The 19,388-nt window shown below is 36.9% G+C and overlaps 1 protein-coding gene across 4 annotated transcripts in view; it reads left to right on the top strand.

Moving 5' to 3' along the window:
- TAF2 (TATA-box binding protein associated factor 2) overlaps positions 1 to 19,388 on the top strand; it is a 62,758-nt gene that overhangs the window by 33,346 nt on the left and 10,024 nt on the right. For 3 of the 4 annotated variants that reach the window (XM_061373451.1, XM_061373450.1, XM_061373453.1), the window contains 9 exons: positions 523 to 663; positions 1,919 to 2,029; positions 3,630 to 3,823; positions 4,404 to 4,543; positions 9,190 to 9,259; positions 10,818 to 10,927; positions 13,265 to 13,494; positions 16,127 to 16,279; positions 16,693 to 16,798. In XM_061373451.1, the coding sequence (XP_061229435.1) occupies positions 523 to 663; positions 1,919 to 2,029; positions 3,630 to 3,823; positions 4,404 to 4,543; positions 9,190 to 9,259; positions 10,818 to 10,927; positions 13,265 to 13,494; positions 16,127 to 16,279; positions 16,693 to 16,798 (1,255 nt within the window). The remainder of the gene's footprint in view (positions 1 to 522; positions 664 to 1,918; positions 2,030 to 3,629; positions 3,824 to 4,403; positions 4,544 to 9,189; positions 9,260 to 10,817; positions 10,928 to 13,264; positions 13,495 to 16,126; positions 16,280 to 16,692; positions 16,799 to 19,388) is intronic. The other variant, XM_061373452.1, reaches the window with a different exon arrangement.

The raw sequence follows: 19,388 nt of genomic DNA, 5'->3' as shown, positions 1-19,388 counted from the left end.
TCAGTCACGGTCTCATTGTGAATTATGATTGAAGTTAGAGGTGGCTGATTTGCCTTTCACTTTAAGGGTGGTCTTAGTCTAAGGGTGGCTGAGATCTGCTTAAAGTCTAGGCTGAGGTTACTGGCAGGGTAAATCTGGGAGGCTGGTATTGCAAAAGCTTCTTCCATAACTGGCTTCCATAGAGTCAAAAACCTTGGCTTAATAAACCCAGAATTTTCATCTAAAATATAAAAGAATAATTCAGAACAGAAGTTTATCATGGAAAGATAATTATTTGCAGACATCTTCCAAATGGAACAATTTTCATAAAATTTACCTTTATTGTAGAGAAGGTATATTGGGGATGGCAGTGAAAGCTTAGCTAAAGTAAAATAATACATTGATGAAAATATGTATCTTTTTAAAGCACAGTATGTTCTTGGCAATTATTCTTTTTGATTATGGGAAATGTGTATTCTTCTACAGCCAAACTAAATTTGCAGTGGTGATGTTAATACAATTTCCCTTCCCCTAATTACACAGATTGCAAATTCCATGGTAAGTACATGGACAGGACCACCAGCCATGAAGTCACTCTTTACCCGAATGTTTTGTTGTAAAACTTGTCCAAACATTGTGAAGACCAACAACTTCATGAATTTTCAAAGCTACTTTCTGCAAAAGGTAAGATTTGGGTTTTTCCACTGAATGTTTTAAAAGAAATGTCAACTACAGTTGAAGGTTTTTTATTTTGACAACTACAGGAACATGGACAGCACAGTCTTGCTTTACCCCTTCATAAAAGTACAAAATAAGTAGTTTTTTCTTATATGGCATCTGTTTGTTCTATCTTAGTAAAAAATCAGTTAATAAATTACATACATACAATAATTATTTGTGAATATTTATGAGCTCATTCTTAAATAGAATTTAATGCACAGTAACAAAGCTAATCCTTTTGTCTTTTAGGTGAATCAAGAAGCTATTCTTATTCATTACTGGCAATGATATCGTGTTGCAAATAAAATCTCATAAATATTACCTTAAATTAGTGGGCTTTTTAGTTCAAGGCATTACATAATCCTTCTTGCTCTCTCTTATCAGTTGTCAACATCATGTGTTGCTGCAGCTTATTTTGATGTTAATGCAGATTTATGTACTGGAACCTACAGTTGTTGATTGTACAGTGAATCACAAAAATTAGTCACAATGGTTTTCTCTCAAGATTCATTTTATAATTATTGGATGATTGAGTTATTATTCAACAGATTTCATTTTCCTCAGTGTGGAGGAAACTCAGAATTTGTTTTCTTACAGTGTCCAAAACTGCTTCATCGTTCTCCACGTCTCTTTTTGGACATTCTTTTATATTTTTCTGCTCTTTTTGTCATTGTTCATTCTTTCAGACTAAATCTTACATCTTTCTCCCTTTGAATCCCATGTCTGAAGTTTATTGATCTAGAGTAAAACTCCTGAATCTGTGTAAGTGGAGCCTAGAGAGCTGCTTAGCTCATTCTAAAATAGATACCTAATCAGGCTAATATCTGTCTGGCTAATAACTCTTCTGGCTTCACTGACTGTATTGGATCTATACCTCTCGATGGTAAGAGAAACCTAGAAATTGTGCTCACATGAAAACACCCAAATTCAGTGCCTGTCTAAGACAGTTCCAGCATCATTTTCTGTATTTTATTATTTTTCATTTGTTACCTTGACTTGAGAATCTTTTCTTGGATGTAGAGGGTGTTACTATGGCTAATTACTAAATTACACAGTTGGTTTGGTCTGAATATTTTATAGCATGTGTATGACTTTCAAAAAGCACTTTGGTACAACTTGTCAGAGATTCGTTATTGTTAAATTGTTCATTGCTCATTTCAGGCTATAGCTATAATTTGACTAATATAAGAATGATGTTAGTTTTAATTTTATTACACAGACTATGCCTGTTGCCATGGCCCTTCTGAGAGATGTTCACAACCTTTGTCCTAAGGAGGTTTTAATGTTTATTTTGGATTTAATCAAGTACAACGATAACAGGAAGAATAAGGTAAAGAATGTGTTAATTTCAATCCCTCACTTTCTTGTTGAAAAGGGTCTTAGTTAACATACTGCATGATGGTTTATGCTATTGATGTAAATCTGGCTGGGAGAGTTAATGAAAAGGTGATATTCTAAGCTAAACAGTAAATGTTACAGAATGTTCCGCAGCTGACATTTCTATGGCAGCGTTTCTTGGATGTTTCAAAGCTCTTTGTGCTTGTTGACTTACAAAGGAACTGCCTGTCTTCATGTGCACACATACTTTTCTTACTTTACTCTTTTTCATTTGAATGACCTATGTGTTTTGAGGAAATGTGTGTGAGGTGACACGTAGCCTGCAGAGTTAAGCACTCATTTCGTTGGTTTTGTTTTGTTTTTTTTTTTTTCATCTCGAGAAGAGTATTTGAAAGAGCAAGGAAAGTAAATTATCATTTTTTAACAATACATAGGACTCTGGGGTTCTGGGCTCTGAATGTCAGCTCTAGCTTTCAGAACTGGATTGTCTTCATTTAGTTAAATAACAGCTGAAAGCCACATTAATAAATTGAAGCATTTCAGTTGGAAGTGTTGTCATCTAAAGTTTCTTCCCACACAGACCACCTCCGAAGGATGATTAGATGACCTTTAAGATCCTGCGATGATACAAAATTCTGTCGCCCTAGCTACAGAGGGAGTTTACAACTGCTGGCAAAATCTTAAGTGGAACAAATCTGAAGCATCTTAAGGCTCATTTTCTTGTCTGTAGAAACACATACTGTAACGAGATGCTTGTTGCAATATTACTGAAATAAGGAGATGATAGAGGGTGGACAGGTAGAGAGTTAGACACGTGAATGTGACCAGTAGTCACAAAACATGATGGGTTGTTCTAACATCTGCCTACCACCAAAGGAGAGACCCCACCTCACTTTGCCACACATCCCTTCCACACATGTATTTGACATCTTCCACCAAATCTGACAGCTGTTGGGTTTGTTTAGATTAAATTAACTAATAACTCAAGTCCAGTGCTTTTTCCTGGTTTTTAAATTTTAGCTTTGTACTTCTTGTTGCTCCCTAACAAGACCAACAAATAACACCAGCCAGCTTAATGGAAGGGGTGAAACTTCCTGAGAGTGAGCCCAGGTAAAAGGAGTGAACAAAAACCAGGAATTTCCACACTAAGCACCAGTGAGCCTGTTAGTTCACCTCAGAAGCTTGTGAGCTGTAAACTGCCTAATTTTCTGAGGTGCTAAGCACTTAGTAACTTTGGTAACTTTGACATGGAATATAGAAACAGGTAGTTTTGGATGCTCTCATTTAGGAATAATGGTTTTTATTTTCCGTACCTGGAAAATCTTCAATGCCTGATTTTTCCATTTGTGTGAAGCAATGTATTACTATTAATATGCTTTTATTACAGAATGAAGATTAATGATTGATACTGCCTAATTGCTCAATCACAATCCATTTTCAGAATAGATTTATACCTGTTTTACTTTCTCATGCAGTTTCTCACATGATTTTTGCTTTAAGATCTTGTTCTGTAGTAGCGCTTCAACATTTCTTTTCTTTTAGAGAATATGTATAGTTATATTTGCTTATGTTTAAATGCTGGTTTTATCTAGTTTTCAGACAACTACTATCGTGCCGAGCTGATCGATGCCTTAGCCAACTCTGTAACTCCTGCAGTCAGTGTGAACAACGAAGTTCGAACATTGGATAACTTAAATCCTGACATTCGACTTATTCTTGAGGAAATTACTCGTTTCCTAAATATGGAGAAGCTTCTTCCCAGTTACAGGCATACCATTACAGTCAGGTGTGGTTTAATAGTTGTACACATAAAGAGAAGCAGACACATTAATGCTACTTTTGGGGTGTTTATGTATGCTTCTGTACTTAATATTTCAGATTTTAGCTTGTGGGTCTTAATCATGTAACAGATACCTTACAATTTCCAAAAGCTGATAGTGCAAGTTTGTTTCGATTGCTTTCTTTTCCAACATTAATTTCCACTAGTGTAGACTTTTAATAGCAGGCATAAGGTGATCATACTTGTGCCTTTTTAAGAAGTTTCTTTATGAAAGAGAAGTCTCTTTATGAAAGTTTTGCCTTGTAACAATAGCACAGTGTAATCTGAGCTGTGTTTTCTCTGTATGCTAGTTTAGTTCTACTGAAACCAAGCAACATATTTGACATGATGGAGAATTCTGTTTGTGTTTCTACCTCATTCATAGTTAATGAAAGCTATGTGTTAGTGCTGTGAAAGTAATTATAGCATGTTAATTTGATAATATAATTCTAGCAAAGTGCAATATTTGAATTTGAAGAAAGTAATTTTATTCTTCTTGGCTGGCATTTCATCATTCTAATGTAAATTTCCTTTCTACCTCACCTAGCTGTTTAAAAGCTATTCGGGTGCTTCAGAAGAATGGTCATGTCCCAAGTGATCCTGCTCTCTTCAAGTCATATGCAGAATATGGGCACTTCATAGATGTCCGAATAGCAGCACTGGATGCTGTCGTTGATTACACAAAAGGTACTCTTTGTCAAGTATTTTGACACTTCGTAACACATGATATAGTAGAAAAATGTGATACCTCTTTAATAACGGGTTGAAATAATGTGCACCGGAAAAGCTTGTGTGATGACAGATGTATTGGTAAAAAGCTGTGATTTCTATTAGTGCTTTGTCCTAGCAAATGCAAGTTTTATGAAGCTGCGATGAGCATTGTTTCTCAGTGTTTGAATCAGCTACCTAAGTTTTGAGATAATAAATAGACAGCACAGTGAGTGGTGGTGAGGGGTTTTGGTAATTTCTTTTTAACACTTCATTTTCTGTGGTTTTGATTCAGCCATAATTGTTGGTCAGAGTTCTTGGTTTTGCTTTACGTTCTTGATAATCTGTTTTGCTTTTTTTGCATGCATTTTATGGTTGTGTTTTGAAAACTTAGATTATTGGCTGGTTCTGTTTTGCCATTTATTACACACAGCTTATGTTTGTGACATGTTTCCATTCTTCTAGTATCGTCTTTATTGTAGTTGACTGTTGCAGGTCCTTGAAAAAATACTGGGTAGTTTTCTTAAATGCCATTTGAAGTTCAGATTCAATCCTGCCAGATTTGCTGGTGGCAGTTAAAAATTATATAATGATTTTATTTTAAGGACAATGGAAAGTTTCTTTTGCTTTTTGCATTAGTAACTGTTTTCTCTTTTTTTATGAGGGCCTTATTACTTTGATCTTAATGCTGTCATTCTGTCCAACGATTTCTCAAGACTAGATAGGCAGTGGAAGGTGTTAAGGCAGTTGTAGTCTTTGGGTGAATGCATCTGGCATTGAGGCATATGCTTACAGATTGAATCCAGACTGTCATACCGAAAAACTACTAATCTCAAGGGGGGCTGTGCACTGAGTGATAGTCTCAGGCTCAATACTCAGTCTTGTAATTCACCACACATTCTGTACCCATAACCCACTGCACGTACACTATTTGGTGACTCTGTGAATGATACCCAGCTAGAATTCAGAACTCGGCTGGTGCTGTGCATCTCTGTCTCTGTTAGGCTACTTGCATTGTTCCTCCCTTCACAGAATGTTAGTGGAAAGATTGCTGGAGAATGGAAAGCTTACTCATCAGCTTGCTTCACTTAGAATAATCCCCTTACTAATTCATCCCACCTTTTGGAAAGAAAAACTGATAGAAATAATGTTTTCTCATTAAATTCTTGACCTTTCATGGATGGTGTTTATATTTAATAATTAACTTGGATAAGAAAGTGTTTGTACTGCAAAGTAATACGGTGCAGCTTTAAAACAGCTGATCAAATGAGTTGCTGTATAAGCAAGGTAGGATAAATTGCTTAAAATAGTCTAAAGGAAAGTAAAATTTGAATGGTAAAAAGTAGTAGAAAGATTATTTGAAGAAATCAGTGATTAAATTGAACATAATTTCTGACTGAGCTCACTGTGAGATCTGGAAAGGATGGATTAGTGTATTACTGTACCTAACTGACTTGCCGCATGCCAAAGGCTTTTTTCTGTGATGCAGAGGTAGCAGATGCAAATATCTATCTGCTGTAAAGTCACAACAGTTCACAACACAGCCTACTGGCTAAGTGGTCATTATATCATTTCTCAGGTACAACCTTCCAGTACTAACCACGGGAATTTCTTTCTGCTGTTAGACTGCAAGTCTTTGATGGAGGGATAAATCTGGAAGCTTAGTGTGCTGACTGACTTCAGCTACCCGTATAGAAGTTAGCAGCGCTTGTCTCACTGGGCCTAAACCTGGCTTTGGAGGAAGAAATGATTTGCTGTCTATTGCCAAGAGGTCTGATTCTCATTGTTCCTGGCTACCTGGTTTCCAGTTCATACTGGCTGTAAACCAGCAGCTATCAAATGCCTCTTGCTTGTGCCAAAGCTGGTGTTTTAGCAGTTCTTGTAAAGGAAGCTGACAGATTTTGTAATTTCCATAAAAAGGAAAGTCTCTATTTTCTGGGGCACGGTGGAACTCCCATGTTTTTCTATCAGCTCTAAGGGTAGGAATAGCACTGCCCTTTTTTTAAGTTACTTCAAAAGAAATAATCTCTCCATGGAACTGAATAAGTTGTTTTCTTTGCCTTTAATAGTAAGTCTTTTTTTGAGACATGGTAACTGTAAAATGCTTGAGGCAGCATATAAGGACTTGGACAGTTGATCTAAACTGGCTCGAAGTGAACAGGGCTTATTAACTTTTTAAAGTTCACTTCTGAAAGTTGTATGACTATTAGTAGCTATATGTATACAACAAAGCAGTTGTATGTTTAGAAGAGGTAACAACAAACCGTTCTAAAGTGTCATGAATGTTTAGGGTGTCAGAGATGTTTTGCGATAAGTGAGAATTGATGGATGCACCATCTCTTGTAATCTGAAAAACGTCAAGAGGATTTTTACTTCAGAAAGCAATCCACACATCTTTCTTTTCCCATAACCTTCTCCTAGACAAACTGGCAAGACAAAGACAGGATGGGTGGTCTGTGAGCTGGGTAGGAAATTGGGTCAGGGGCTGCACTCAGAGGATGGTGATAAATGGTCTTTGCTCAGGCTGGCAGCCTGTCACAAATGGGGTCCCCAAGGGAACATCTTCATAAATGATCTGGACAATGGCATTGAAAGCAGCCTCACCGAGCTTGCTGAGAGCACTGAACTGGTTGGTGAGGTGGACACGTCAGGAGGGAGAGCCATCTTATACAGGGACCCAGACAGGCAAATTGGATCGTGGGCTGCAACCACAGAGGCATTACCGGCAGAGATAGAGATGTGATCATCCCGCTCTCCTCACCTGTTTGTCAGATTGCACCTGGAGTACTGCATCCTGTTCTGGCCACCACAATTCAAGGAAGATGTGGGCATCCTGGAAGAGTCCGAAGGAGGGCCACAAAGATGATGAGAGGGCTGGAGGACCTGCCCCATGAGGGAAGACTTTGAAGGTCTTTTCTCCCTGTGGAAGAGAAGGCTTATGGGGAATAATACTCCAAAAATACCACAATACTCCAGTTCTTAAAGGGCAGCTGCAGAGGATGGAGGCTTAATCTTCACAAGGAGCCACATGGAGAGGATGAGGTGCAACAGGTAAAAGTTGCACTAGGAAAGGTTTCATGTTGATACAAGAAAGAAATTTTGTGAGGACAATCACACAGTGGCACAGCCTCCACCAGGACGTGGTGGAGTCTCCATCCCTGGAGGTTTTCAAGATGTACTTGGACAAAGTGCTTGATAATCTTATCCCTTTCCTGTGAAAGGTTGGACTAGATGATCTTTTGAGGTCCCTTCAAGCCTGGGCTGTTGTATGATTCTGTGATTCTTCTGGCTAATAAGATTGGTTTTGCCCAAGGTCAGGTTTAATTTGTCATTGCTCCCCAAAATGTTTTTTAGTTGCTTCATAAACTTGAAGAGCAGGTTAATTGCGTTAATAGCAAAGCTTTGAAAGTCTCTCAGGCCTCATTTACACTATAAGGCAAATAGCAGGAGAGACTCACTTTATTTCAAGCAGAAATAACTTTAAAAAGCAAAGACTTCCTTTTCCCTTAACCACAAGTATGGTGTTTCTTGGTTCTGTCATCCAGTACTGTCAGCTTAAAAGTTTCATTTTCTAATCAAAAAACATTTCAAAATCCCTTTTGTTAGCAGTCAAAATAATCACAGCTTGCTTATGATTGTGAATCATAATACTATATACAATATACAATATACAATAATATTTTTCTTACATGCAGAACAACTTTTATATACCGTATTCTAGCTGCCTTTTATCCCAAAGAAGGGAGCTGCCAGTAAAATCAGCAGTGTATAGACTTGAGCACAGGCAGTCACTAATCCCTTAAATTTATGTCCTAGGCATAACTTCTCAAAAATTTCTTTCATTTTTAAGTCAAATCTGAGATTGTGTCATCATCCAGAATGGTGTAGCTGTGGTCTAAGTGGTGCAGAACGTGAGCAAATACATTCTGCATCTGAACAGGGTTTGTGCTGATAACCTGTGTTGGTTCCTGTTTGGCAGTGGTACTTGGACAATCAAAGGAATTTTTTAATCTAATTTTAATTTTAAACAAGCTGATTTTGTTTCTAACAGTGACAGGCAGCAATTTTCTAGAAGCATGTGCTGGTAGGTTTCAAAAGCCATTTGAATTGCAAAGTATACTGGTTTAGAAAACTAAGGAAGGGTACTGAGAGGAGTTTGCTTCAGTTTTGTGTAAGCCCTCTAGTTGTCCTCTTTCTGTTCTATTTATAGATAATAATCTTTCACAGATTCCTATGCATGAGAATTTTAGGTTCTCTATTACCTATGGAAAATAGGATGGTTTTGCTAGTTGAAATGATATGTGGATGTGTTCATTTTAGGAAGTACACAATATCAAGATGATAATTTACTCTGTGATCTCAATCAACACTCACGAGCAACAGTTAGCTGCTAATAGTCACGTTGGTGGTTGTCAAACAACTGAGGCATGAAGGGGTTTTGTGCATGTTTCTGTTTCCATATAAACCACTTTCTACTTGAATTCGCAATATAATTAATGAAATTCCTCTTCAGTTGCAGTGATTCAAGCTGTTTGTGTTCAAATTCAGGAACTTGTGATTGTCTTGATCAAAATCCTTCCAGTTTATGCATATTTATAGGCATTTTATTTTCTTTTTCTTTGCAGTTGATAGGAGCTATGAAGAACTACAGTGGTTACTTACTATGGTTCAGAATGATCCTGTACCCTACATAAGGTTAGTGAGTTAATAAAGAGCCAGTATTTAACAACGCTGGAACTGCTAAGTAAATTCTTGGCCTGGAATCACTAGGACAGATCAAATGCTGAACTGCTTAATACTTCTTCACAAAACAGTTTTTCCTTCTTGTTATATAAATTGAAACGTTTTGATGTTTCAACAGTTCACACCTCAGAAACTAATACACTCTTTTCTTATTCTCCATTATATTACTCTTCTTCTTTATGTTCAGCCCCTGTGGTGTAAGTCTGTAGTTAGAGGTTGCTTCCTGATCATAAATAGATCTGATGCTGCATGTAGTAAAAAGACTTTGTAATACTTAGAAAAGACAAAGGTTGAGGCATAGTGCACAGAATGTTTTGCCAGCAAAAAGTGTAAAGCAATTGTTAGACTGTAGATGGGGTGAAAGGATAACATGTGAAAATATGGTGTAATTTCTAGGATTGCATGTTCCAGCTTCATTTTCACCAATCAGCAGATATTTTAGCACATGGCTTATAAACCTTTGAACACAGGCATTCATGATAATTGTTTTTCCCCTGACACTTTCTTCTTATAGCCACCATTAAAATACTGAGTTTCAAAGATAAATAGTATTTCTTTTACTCTCTATAGGTGATTTTTTTGCAAAGATCGTAGCTGCAAGATTGTTCTATATTTTATTTCTGTCATTTTTGTTAATGAAAGTAAGTACATTTGCACTCATTAGAGGAAGTTTAGCTTCAGTCTAGGAAGGAGATTTCATTTTATTTGTATCTTTTTGAAGAGGAGTTTAAATTTTTAATTGAGTGCAATGTGTAAGCCTCCTTCAAAAGAAAGAAAAAAGAAATGTATCTGTAATATTTTTCTTGTTTTAAATCATAAGACAGCAAAGTGAAAGCTTGGCTATAAAGGGAAAATACTGAAAATAAGTAATGGAACAAATAATTATTCTCATTTATAAGATGTTTTCAAGGCCAAGTTTAAAGAAAAAGTGGGGAAAAATGTGTCTACTTTAATCTCAGTGTGTAAATACTGCAAGGAAACATGTAAGTGTAGAATCTCTATACACCAATGTAACTTCAGAGGTGAGAGTGTTCCTTTCCAGAAAAATGTGCAAGTCACTGGTTTTGGTCCTGACGTTTTGCATCAGTCGGAAAAATTTAAAGTTGTTTAAAAATTCTTTGGTGTCAGTATGTAAGGGGTTTATTTGCCAGACTTGCTCCTTCTTTGTAATTATAAAGTCAGTGTGCAAAATAATTGTTACTAAAGAGAAGAGCATAATGTAGGCTGCAGTTTGGTACCTAACTGATAAAAATAATGTCTAAGTCCTGCTGCTTTGCACCTTGGTTTTTATCTTTGAATTTTATTGTTTGCTTATGAGTAATTCTGAGTTTCTACATGTTGTGGACAGAAGGAAGAGCTACAAGCATAAAGCATTGGTTAAAATTTTTGAAGAAATCCTGTACTGAATAAGGGTCCTGTGTTGAATAAGCTTGTAAGAACATGGCAGACTAAACAGACTTTGTATTCTTAGTGTATTCATTTGGATAAAGATGTTTTCTTTTTCTTTCAGGCATAAGATTCTGGATATGCTGACTAAGAATCCACCTTTTACCAAGAACATGGAGTCCCCTTTATGTAATGAAGCTTTGGTAGATCAACTTTGGAAACTGATGAATTCAGGTTGGTTTTTATTTCATGGTTGGTTGTTTTGTTGCCTTTTTGTTGCAAGGTTTTTTGAAATAAGCATTAAATACTTGCTTCGGAATATGCTAAGATCTCTCTTAGTTTCAGTAGTTAAAATTGAAAATTCAGTCTCAGAGGTTCAATATCATGTAGGTACCTCCAGAACTGTCTCAGTGACACAGAGTACTAAACCTTGATTTTCATTCTTTTGTCTACTACTGTAGCATGCTTTGATGTACTTTGTCATAGAATGATTCTTTGACCCAGATGTTTAAAGCAAATGTTTCCTCAAATGATGGTGTCTGTATTACCTTTTGCTTTATCATTTGCTTTAGATTAGATAGTCTGTCTTTGTCCTCTTTTACTAAACTCAGAATATGAGAGGATAACGTTTGTATAGATAATTTAAATGAGATTTTTAGAAGTATGTTATAAATTCAAGGCTCAATTTGCTTTGTGTGATTAGGAAAGATCCTAATGAGAGAAGGGCTTGCATCTTTACCATTGACCTGTTTTTCATTACTAAAGCAGTTTTATCCAGTACTGACAAACTGCCCTTTAACATCTGGCACATTACTACATAGATTACATATAAATGTTTATATAGCTTTTTTAGGTCATTGAAGGCTGTCTGTTCTCCATGTACCATTATTTTTAGTGTTCAAAAGTTTACAGATACACTCCAGGGGTTGAAGTGGGGAAACTACCACCAGTAGTTCAGTTTCATAGGATTTGCCAAGTGTCAGGCACAGAAAATAAACAATTTTGGTGTTCCCATCAGAGTTTGTTTTTCCTTCTTCTTGAGAGAAGAGTGTGTGTAGTGTTTCTTACAACCATTACCTCTTTTTGCAAGTAACAAATAGGGTATACATTCTTATTATGATTCATGGGGCTTTAAGTACTTAAATTTCTATGCATTAAGATGACATAATGTTTCAATTTATTTTCTGTATGGGATAACTGTAGCATTCCAGGGTACCTTGAAAAAATGTTTGTTAATATGAGACAAGTTAGTAGCCAGGTTTAAAGCTGCACAATCCTAAAATCACGTTGCTTTCATTTAACATAAGCACATGCAATGGAAAGCACACTATTCAATATATATAATCTTTTTTTTTTCTTTTTTCTTCTGTGCTAATCTGCATTATGTGGATAAGGCTCACAGGTTCCCAAGATTGCAGAGCAATCAATTTTATTTAAGCTTAGGAGAGAGATACTGAGTGGGAATTTATCTTACCATTAAAAGATGTACTGGTTTAAGAAGTTGAGTCAATTATTTGTTGTTGAAATATTAGAATAGTTTTAAAATTAGTATTTGTGAATATGTCATTCTCTAGAGAGTATTTTAGTGTTAGAAATGTCCAGATGAATATTCATGTTGCTTTCACTTTTAACTAAGTGTATACAGCTAAGCTCACTCAAAACACTACTTAGCCCCATGAAATTTAGTATTTACAGAGGTAGACCTTGTAATTTTATTTTATGCTAAGTCTTGCACAGCCACATTAACATGGCATTGGCATATCTGTGTCTTGTTTACTAGATAGAGTTCTGTTCCTGCTGTGGAACAATATGTTCAATAAACTTTCAATCAGTCAAGAGCTGGGGTGAATTCACACCAGAATCACTGTATTTGCAGTGTTGCACCAGATGTAAGATGTCTTTGTGTTGTGATTGATGCCAAACGTGCTTTGACCATTTGTGTATGAAGACAACAAAAGCAGTGCACAGTTTACAGTGAAAAATAAAATCTATGAAGCATTGCTTTGTGCAGTAAGAATCCGTATCTCCAGTATGCATCAACATTAAACTGTTGAGTACCCAGTGAAGTGCATGACATAGTGGTGACATCAGAAAGCATGTTTATGCATTGCTGGTTTGTATTCTTTATCACTGTAGTTGTCAGGTCACACTTAAGGCTACTACTATATTTCATGGAATACACAGGCAAGTATGCCCAAATCCATTGATGCTGGAAGCCATTTTGGTAACAAAATATTCTATTTAATTGCCCGATAGTAAAACTTCAAGTAAAACTTAAAAGTTCATGTGGGTATTTTCCTTGTAGTTTTCGTTATGTTTGTGTAGCACTTAGTTTCCCACTGTTGTTCTGCAAACATGTTTAGCTTTCAACCCAAACAACTTAGAGCCTTTCTTTTAAATAGGTTGTGGCAGCTGAATTTGAGTCAATAAGAGGCAGGAATATTGAGGGAAGTGTATCTTAAGCACAGAAAATGTCATACTCTGGTGGATCCAGATCACTTAAACTGCTTTATTTAGGGGAGAGGAGAAGATACTGTCTCTGTATTAACAATAATCTCTTTTGGATTTTAGGAACTTCACATGACTGGAGATTACGATGTGGTGCTGTGGATCTCTATTTCACACTCTTTGGCCTCAGTAGACCTTCTTGTTTACCATTACCAGAGCTTGGTCTTGTTCTTAATCTGAAAGAAAAGAAGGCTGTACTTAATCCAACGATTATCCCTGAGTCGGTTGTAAATAATCAGGAACCTGTGAATAGTACTAACAATCACGGACAGTCAGTAGGATTTCAGAACACCGTAAGCACAAACCATCTGCATACATCCCATTCAGCTGGTTCCGAGCCCTTGTCTTGCTTGCTGGTTTAATTTTGTATTGTGTTCAAGCTTCTCATGCTTTAGCTAAGCGACCTTTATACCTTGTTACTGTTTATTCCTTCCACTTGAAAAGCTGGCATATACCATAGCATTTTAACTGTTTTGCATAGCGTATGCAAGCTTTTACTTGTTTTTTTTTCTAGTCTCATTATTTCTGTTCTTTATAAAACTTAACTTTTTCTATATTGCTTGTGAGACATGAAGCGATTCACAGAAATGTTTGATGCTGTGATGAAAACTTTTTTATTAAACTAAGAATATTGCTTAAGGGCAAGTTATGCAATTTTCCAAAACAAACCCTTTTATCAAAAAATGTGTTACATCTTAAAATAGATACACCTCTTTTTAAACAACATTAAGAAATTTGAAAGTTGGAACTTTACCACATCTTCAGTGAACATATAAATCGGACTATTTAGTACTGTGCTCTGAAGGATTTGTAACAACTTCTGAAAAATCATACACATTAAGGTTTATATCTTTCTGATTGTGGAGACTTCAGTCCTAACACAGAATCCATTGCATAGTTAAAAAATAAATGTTATGAGCTTATTCAGGTCTTACTTTCTTGCGAATAACTGCCACTACTGCAAGACCAAGTCTTTTTGTTGGACAGATTTAATCATGAGGGGAAAAACTCAACAGACATGGAAATAATGAGATTCAAGAGCTACATTTGATTGAAACTGCTTCTGAGTAAATCCTGAAAGAGAATGTGAACATGTGGTCAGCATGTTTGAAACTCTTTCCACCCTTCTGAATGGGATGGTTTACTGTTACATTCAGTCACATGGTTGATTTCTATATCGTTTATATTCAGAAGTATACCAACCTTGTCAATTATCACAGTACCTTGCAGGCCAATTCCAGTAGGGGAAGAAAATGATAATGGAGGCAAACACCATTAGAGCTATCCTACATATTTACACAATTTATAATAAGTCCCAATTTGCTGCTAATAAACATCAGAATTAACTATCAGTAGACATTTTGTTGGCAGATTTTTAGGCTTCAGTTCATCGAGCATCCAAACTTTTTTTGCAGCCAATCTTAATAAAAAAAATTTACTTGTAAGTCTTCTTCCCATACTGCCCTCCTTTGTGATAACAGAGTGTTGCTGCAGAGTGAGCTGGATCAGGGCCGGATCTGGTTGAAAAATATCTTTTTTTATGAACAGACAGTTCCTGCTGGTTCAGTTTCTTGGTCCAGTTCATCACGTAGTTAGATAAATAGTTGTGGCAGCCCAGGACAGAAATCTGTGAGGAAGAGGAGGAGGCTGCTTCTTTTAGTAGCAGTACGCTAGTGTGAAAATACCGTATTAGTATAAGCCTCAATTCATACTTCATTCCTTGTATCTTTACCTATGCCTTATCTCCATTCTCCTACCCCTTACTTTAAGATTACCATTTTCCATATAACTCCCCCAGAATTCAGGGAACTGATTTTCCTTGTTAAAAAAATTGAACTAGAAGCAAAACCAAAGATTGCCTCTCACATAGCCAAAGCTTATCCAGGAGTGATTCACAACAGTTGTGTGTTGTATTAAATAACAGGGTTAAAAAAGGGAAGTACATAATTGAAGGAAAATTAATTAACGTGATAGAATACATCAGATTAACTAGATTCTTTAAAGTAGACTATATGCTGAGAGCATAAACATGTTAAAATCAGTACTGGTAGACTTGTGGCACTTAATTTGCTGAAGATGGTAAAAGTCACTAATTTTATAAAATTGACTTATAATTGTTCTGGGCAAATTTGTGGGACTTTTGTGTGCCCTTTGTAGGATAGAGGAAAGAGCAGTTCAGTGGAGCAGCTTATGCTCTTGAGAGTCTATGATACAGCTTTTCTCTAGTTTTTAGTGGGCTCTTAATTATGTTTGCTTGCGTGGTATTTTTCCTTCTATATTTTGTGTATTGGGCTTGTTGTAACGCCTGTTTTACTGACTATATGTGGAATTTAGTAGACTCTCCTGCTGTTTTTATATTCCTTTGAGCCTATTTTTGTGGACAGTCTAGGCAGTAATTTACAAAACAGTTTAACTTTTTAATAATATTGTTGTGAAATCAAAAAAACCTGACCCAAGTTATAAGTGCTTGTTATGATTTGCATTCAACAAAGTAAGCGTTAGCTTTTAAAGCTAACTAAAAGAAGATTTAGCTAAATCCCATGTGTAAATCAAAGGCTATCACAGTTTTTCAACTATGATTTGGACTGAGGAGAGTCTGCGAGGCACAGATTTACAGAAAGGCTATTCAGAGGCAGCAAATGTTGTTGCGCACCAACAGTACCATGATTGTGAGAAGGAACAGAAAAGATGCCAATGGTAGATATGCAGAAGGAGCAGGGATAGAAGTAAAGAGCAACTATGTTTGTAGGAGAGGTTGGCACAAATCCATACAGGGTTTTAGAAAATACTTTTTGCCAGAACTACAGGGAAAACTTTGTTCAAATCACCCACTTTAGCCAGAAGTGTTTTCAGCTATCAGGTCTCTTTTAGGCTGAAACATGGCTCTTGCTATCTTCTAATTTTGGTCTTTTAATGCTGCTTCAGGAGGATGATCATCTTATTAAGGAAACAGCATCCAGCATTTCTGGTCATCAGCAGGGGGTGAAGAGGAAGGCTGATATGCCACTCGGGTCTCCATTGGAGCCAGGGCAAATACTAGAGAAGAATGAAGACAGTAAAGTCAAACTCAAAATCAGAGTAAGAAATGGAAATTCAACTTGCACAATATGTAGGATATTCAGAATAACAGCAGCGGCTTCTGCTGACTTCCCTTAAAGCTGTGTTCAAACAAAAGACACATTGTGTATGTGTGCAGTAGTTGTTACACTTACTTTGCAAAAATCGTTTTCCATGAGATTCTTTATTGGCTGAAAAGAACTAAAATTGACAGTTAACGCTCCTGTTCACACAGCTTCATGGTAAATTAGAATGAAGAAAACACACTGACCCTTTTTAATTTCACTGAACTTTTATTCCTTCGCAGTGGTAGATATCACTTCCTTTCCCTCTCACCCCCAGTTTACCACAAAAATAGAGTATTTTAAGTTCTATTTAGTGATATTCTTACAAGTTATTAGCATCTGTTTATTTTTTGTTTCCTGATATCTTAGTTCTCAAACTCTCAAGAAGAGGAGGAAATTGATATGGACACAGTTCATGACAGTCAAGCCTTTATTTACCATCATTTGAATATGTTGGAGAGACCATCCACACCAGGTATGAGTAAATTTATTGCCAAAATGATAGTATGACTTTTCCAACTATTTCAGTCACTTATGGGGTTTTTTTTACTACTGTTTATTCCCAAACATGAAGTATTGGTAAGTGTTAGATGTTAACCGTTTTCCAGGGGTAAAGGGTGCATAAGAACATTTCTGTAGCTTCCAGTATATTTATAGATAACTGTATACATATGTATTTTCATTGTCTAAGTAAGGTGAGTATGTATGATGCTCATAAAAGTGAAGGGCTCAGGAAAGAATAAAACTACATAAAGCTGAAATGGAACCCCATGAGCAGTTGGGTAAAACTTACTTTGCCATAGTTGTTACTTAAAAAAAAAAAAATAATTTTGAAAACTAACTTTAAAAAAAATAGCAAGATTGTTAAGGTAAAAAAAAATATCTCAGAATCACACAGAATACAACTTCAGTATTTGAAAAACATGCAGGCCTTAAAGATGCTTAGAAGGGCTTTTCAAAGTTGAAAAGATTGCATCTGTGAGTAAAATGGTTTAATTTCAAGCACTTTTACTACTTAGTATCTTTTTTAATAAAATACTTTACAAAATCATTTTGCAAAGAATAGTGTTTTTTAGAAACCTTAATGCATGCTGAACTTCGTTGATGAACATGCATGTTCTTACCTGCCAGTTGCAAAGAAATTAAGTGGATAGTCTCATTTTCTCAAAACATTTTAACCACATTTCTTAAGTATAGTTCCAGACCGTGCCAGTGGCACTAAGCTGAGGTATTGTGACCGTGTAACAAGCATTGTTGAGACCTTCGGTACTCAGCTGTGCTGCTTTTGGCTGGGATAATTTTCTTCATAGTAGCTAGTACTAGGCTGTGTTTTCAATTTGTGCTGAACACAGTGTGATAACACCAGGGATCTTTGAGTTACTGCTGAGCAGTGCTTACACAGAGTCAAGGCTTTTTCTGCTTCTTATTCTGCCCCACCAGTGAGTAGATTGGGGGTGCACAAGTTGTTGGGAGGGGACACAGCCGGGACGGCTGACCCCAACTGACCCAAGGGATATTCCATACCATGTGTCATCATGTTCAGCATATAGAGCTAGGGGAAGAGTGAAGGGGGGACATTTGGATTGATGGCATTTATCTTCCCAAGTAACTATTAACACATGATGGAGTCCTCTTTTTCTGGAGGTGACTGAACACCTGCCTGCCCATGGGAAGTGAATGAATTTCTTCTTTTACTTTGCTTGAGTGCACAGCTTTTGTTTTCCCAATTAAACTGTCTTAATCTCACCCTGTGAATTTTCTCACTGTTACCCTTCTGATTCTCTCCCTCATCCCATTGTGGGGGTGAGTGAGTGAGCAGCTGTGTGGGACGTAGTTGATGGCTGGGGTCGAACCACAACAGCATCCAAAACAAGATTTTAAGGTTGCAGTACTGCAGTGTGTAAAAGTGAAGTATTTGGCCTTAGAAGTAGGATTCATAGCAATTACCCTCCTGCTTGTTTTTCTGTTTTTATCCAGTGGTTGCCTAATCTAAAATACAAGTAGGTTTTAGCAGCAGGATCTGGAACGTTGGTTAAGTTTTGAGTGCCATAGGTCCTGAGCTAATCTGACAGGTGACCTCATCTGCTTCCCCTGGGACCTGGCAAGTTAGTGGCCCTATTTAAGAGAAGCACTGGTGGGTGTTCCTGTTCTTGGTGTCCTGCTGAGGCTGGTGCCGTGGTGCTGGCTGGGGGTATGGAAGCTGAGGACTCATACTCCCTTAGGGCCTAGGACTTAACAGTTTTACTTCCTTGGCAGATGCTGTAGCCACCAAGAGGTTTTGTTTTGGTTCTGTTGTTTTATTTTTTTATAAAAGGTAACTGCTGTCATTGCTCAGCTAACAAATGAAGTTCATATGGGGACATAAAACACAGGGAGGTCTAGTTTCTGGATTCCAGATGGCCTTTGGTTAATGACATGTGCCTGTACAGCCAGGTCCACCAGGATGGATTTGCTGTTAAATATGTAGAGCAGCAAAACTCACACCATTTAGCCTAAAGAACAAGTGTTTCAGCAAAGTAAAGGGGAGGGCTGCATATAGGTTGCTGTTACAAATTTAGGAGCCTAATTCTGCTCAACTTTTAATTTAAACCTCTCAGAGCTGCTTGGTTTGTCCTCACTGTTATGGGCAACCATCAAATTTTCTGTTATAGCAAAGAATGACACATCCAGGGCACGCAAGTGCAAAGCTGATCCACTGAGGATTAGTATTTATAACTCTTACACGGTATTTTGCAACAATTTTTTTTTTACCAGACTTACACACTCTATGGAATATAAAGTCATAAACAAAACTCTGCCAAATACTTCACAAACAGGACTTAAGGGACCCTCTGTACGCCAGCTCTGTGCTCCAGCTCTTGCATATTAAATTTGCACTAGAGTTCAGAAAGGGTAAGGCCTGATCAGGAGTGGAGTAATGGCCAGTTGACTGCTGCTTTTGTAGACCTACAGCAGACAAAAGCTACTTCGAGTTTCACTTGTGTGCTGAATGACCTTCTCACCTCTGCCATTCAGGCATTCAGCACACGGGAATGCATTTTCTTTCTTAGGTAATAAATGAGACA

This window comes from Neopsephotus bourkii, unplaced genomic scaffold, assembly GCF_033783945.1.
Source record: "Neopsephotus bourkii isolate Nb327-2 ecotype Australia unplaced genomic scaffold, CSIRO-AGI_Nbou_v1 NB_1630, whole genome shotgun sequence".
Taxonomy (NCBI): Eukaryota; Metazoa; Chordata; class Aves; order Psittaciformes; family Psittacidae; genus Neopsephotus; species Neopsephotus bourkii.
This window is presented reverse-complemented; position numbering and strand designations above follow the sequence as displayed.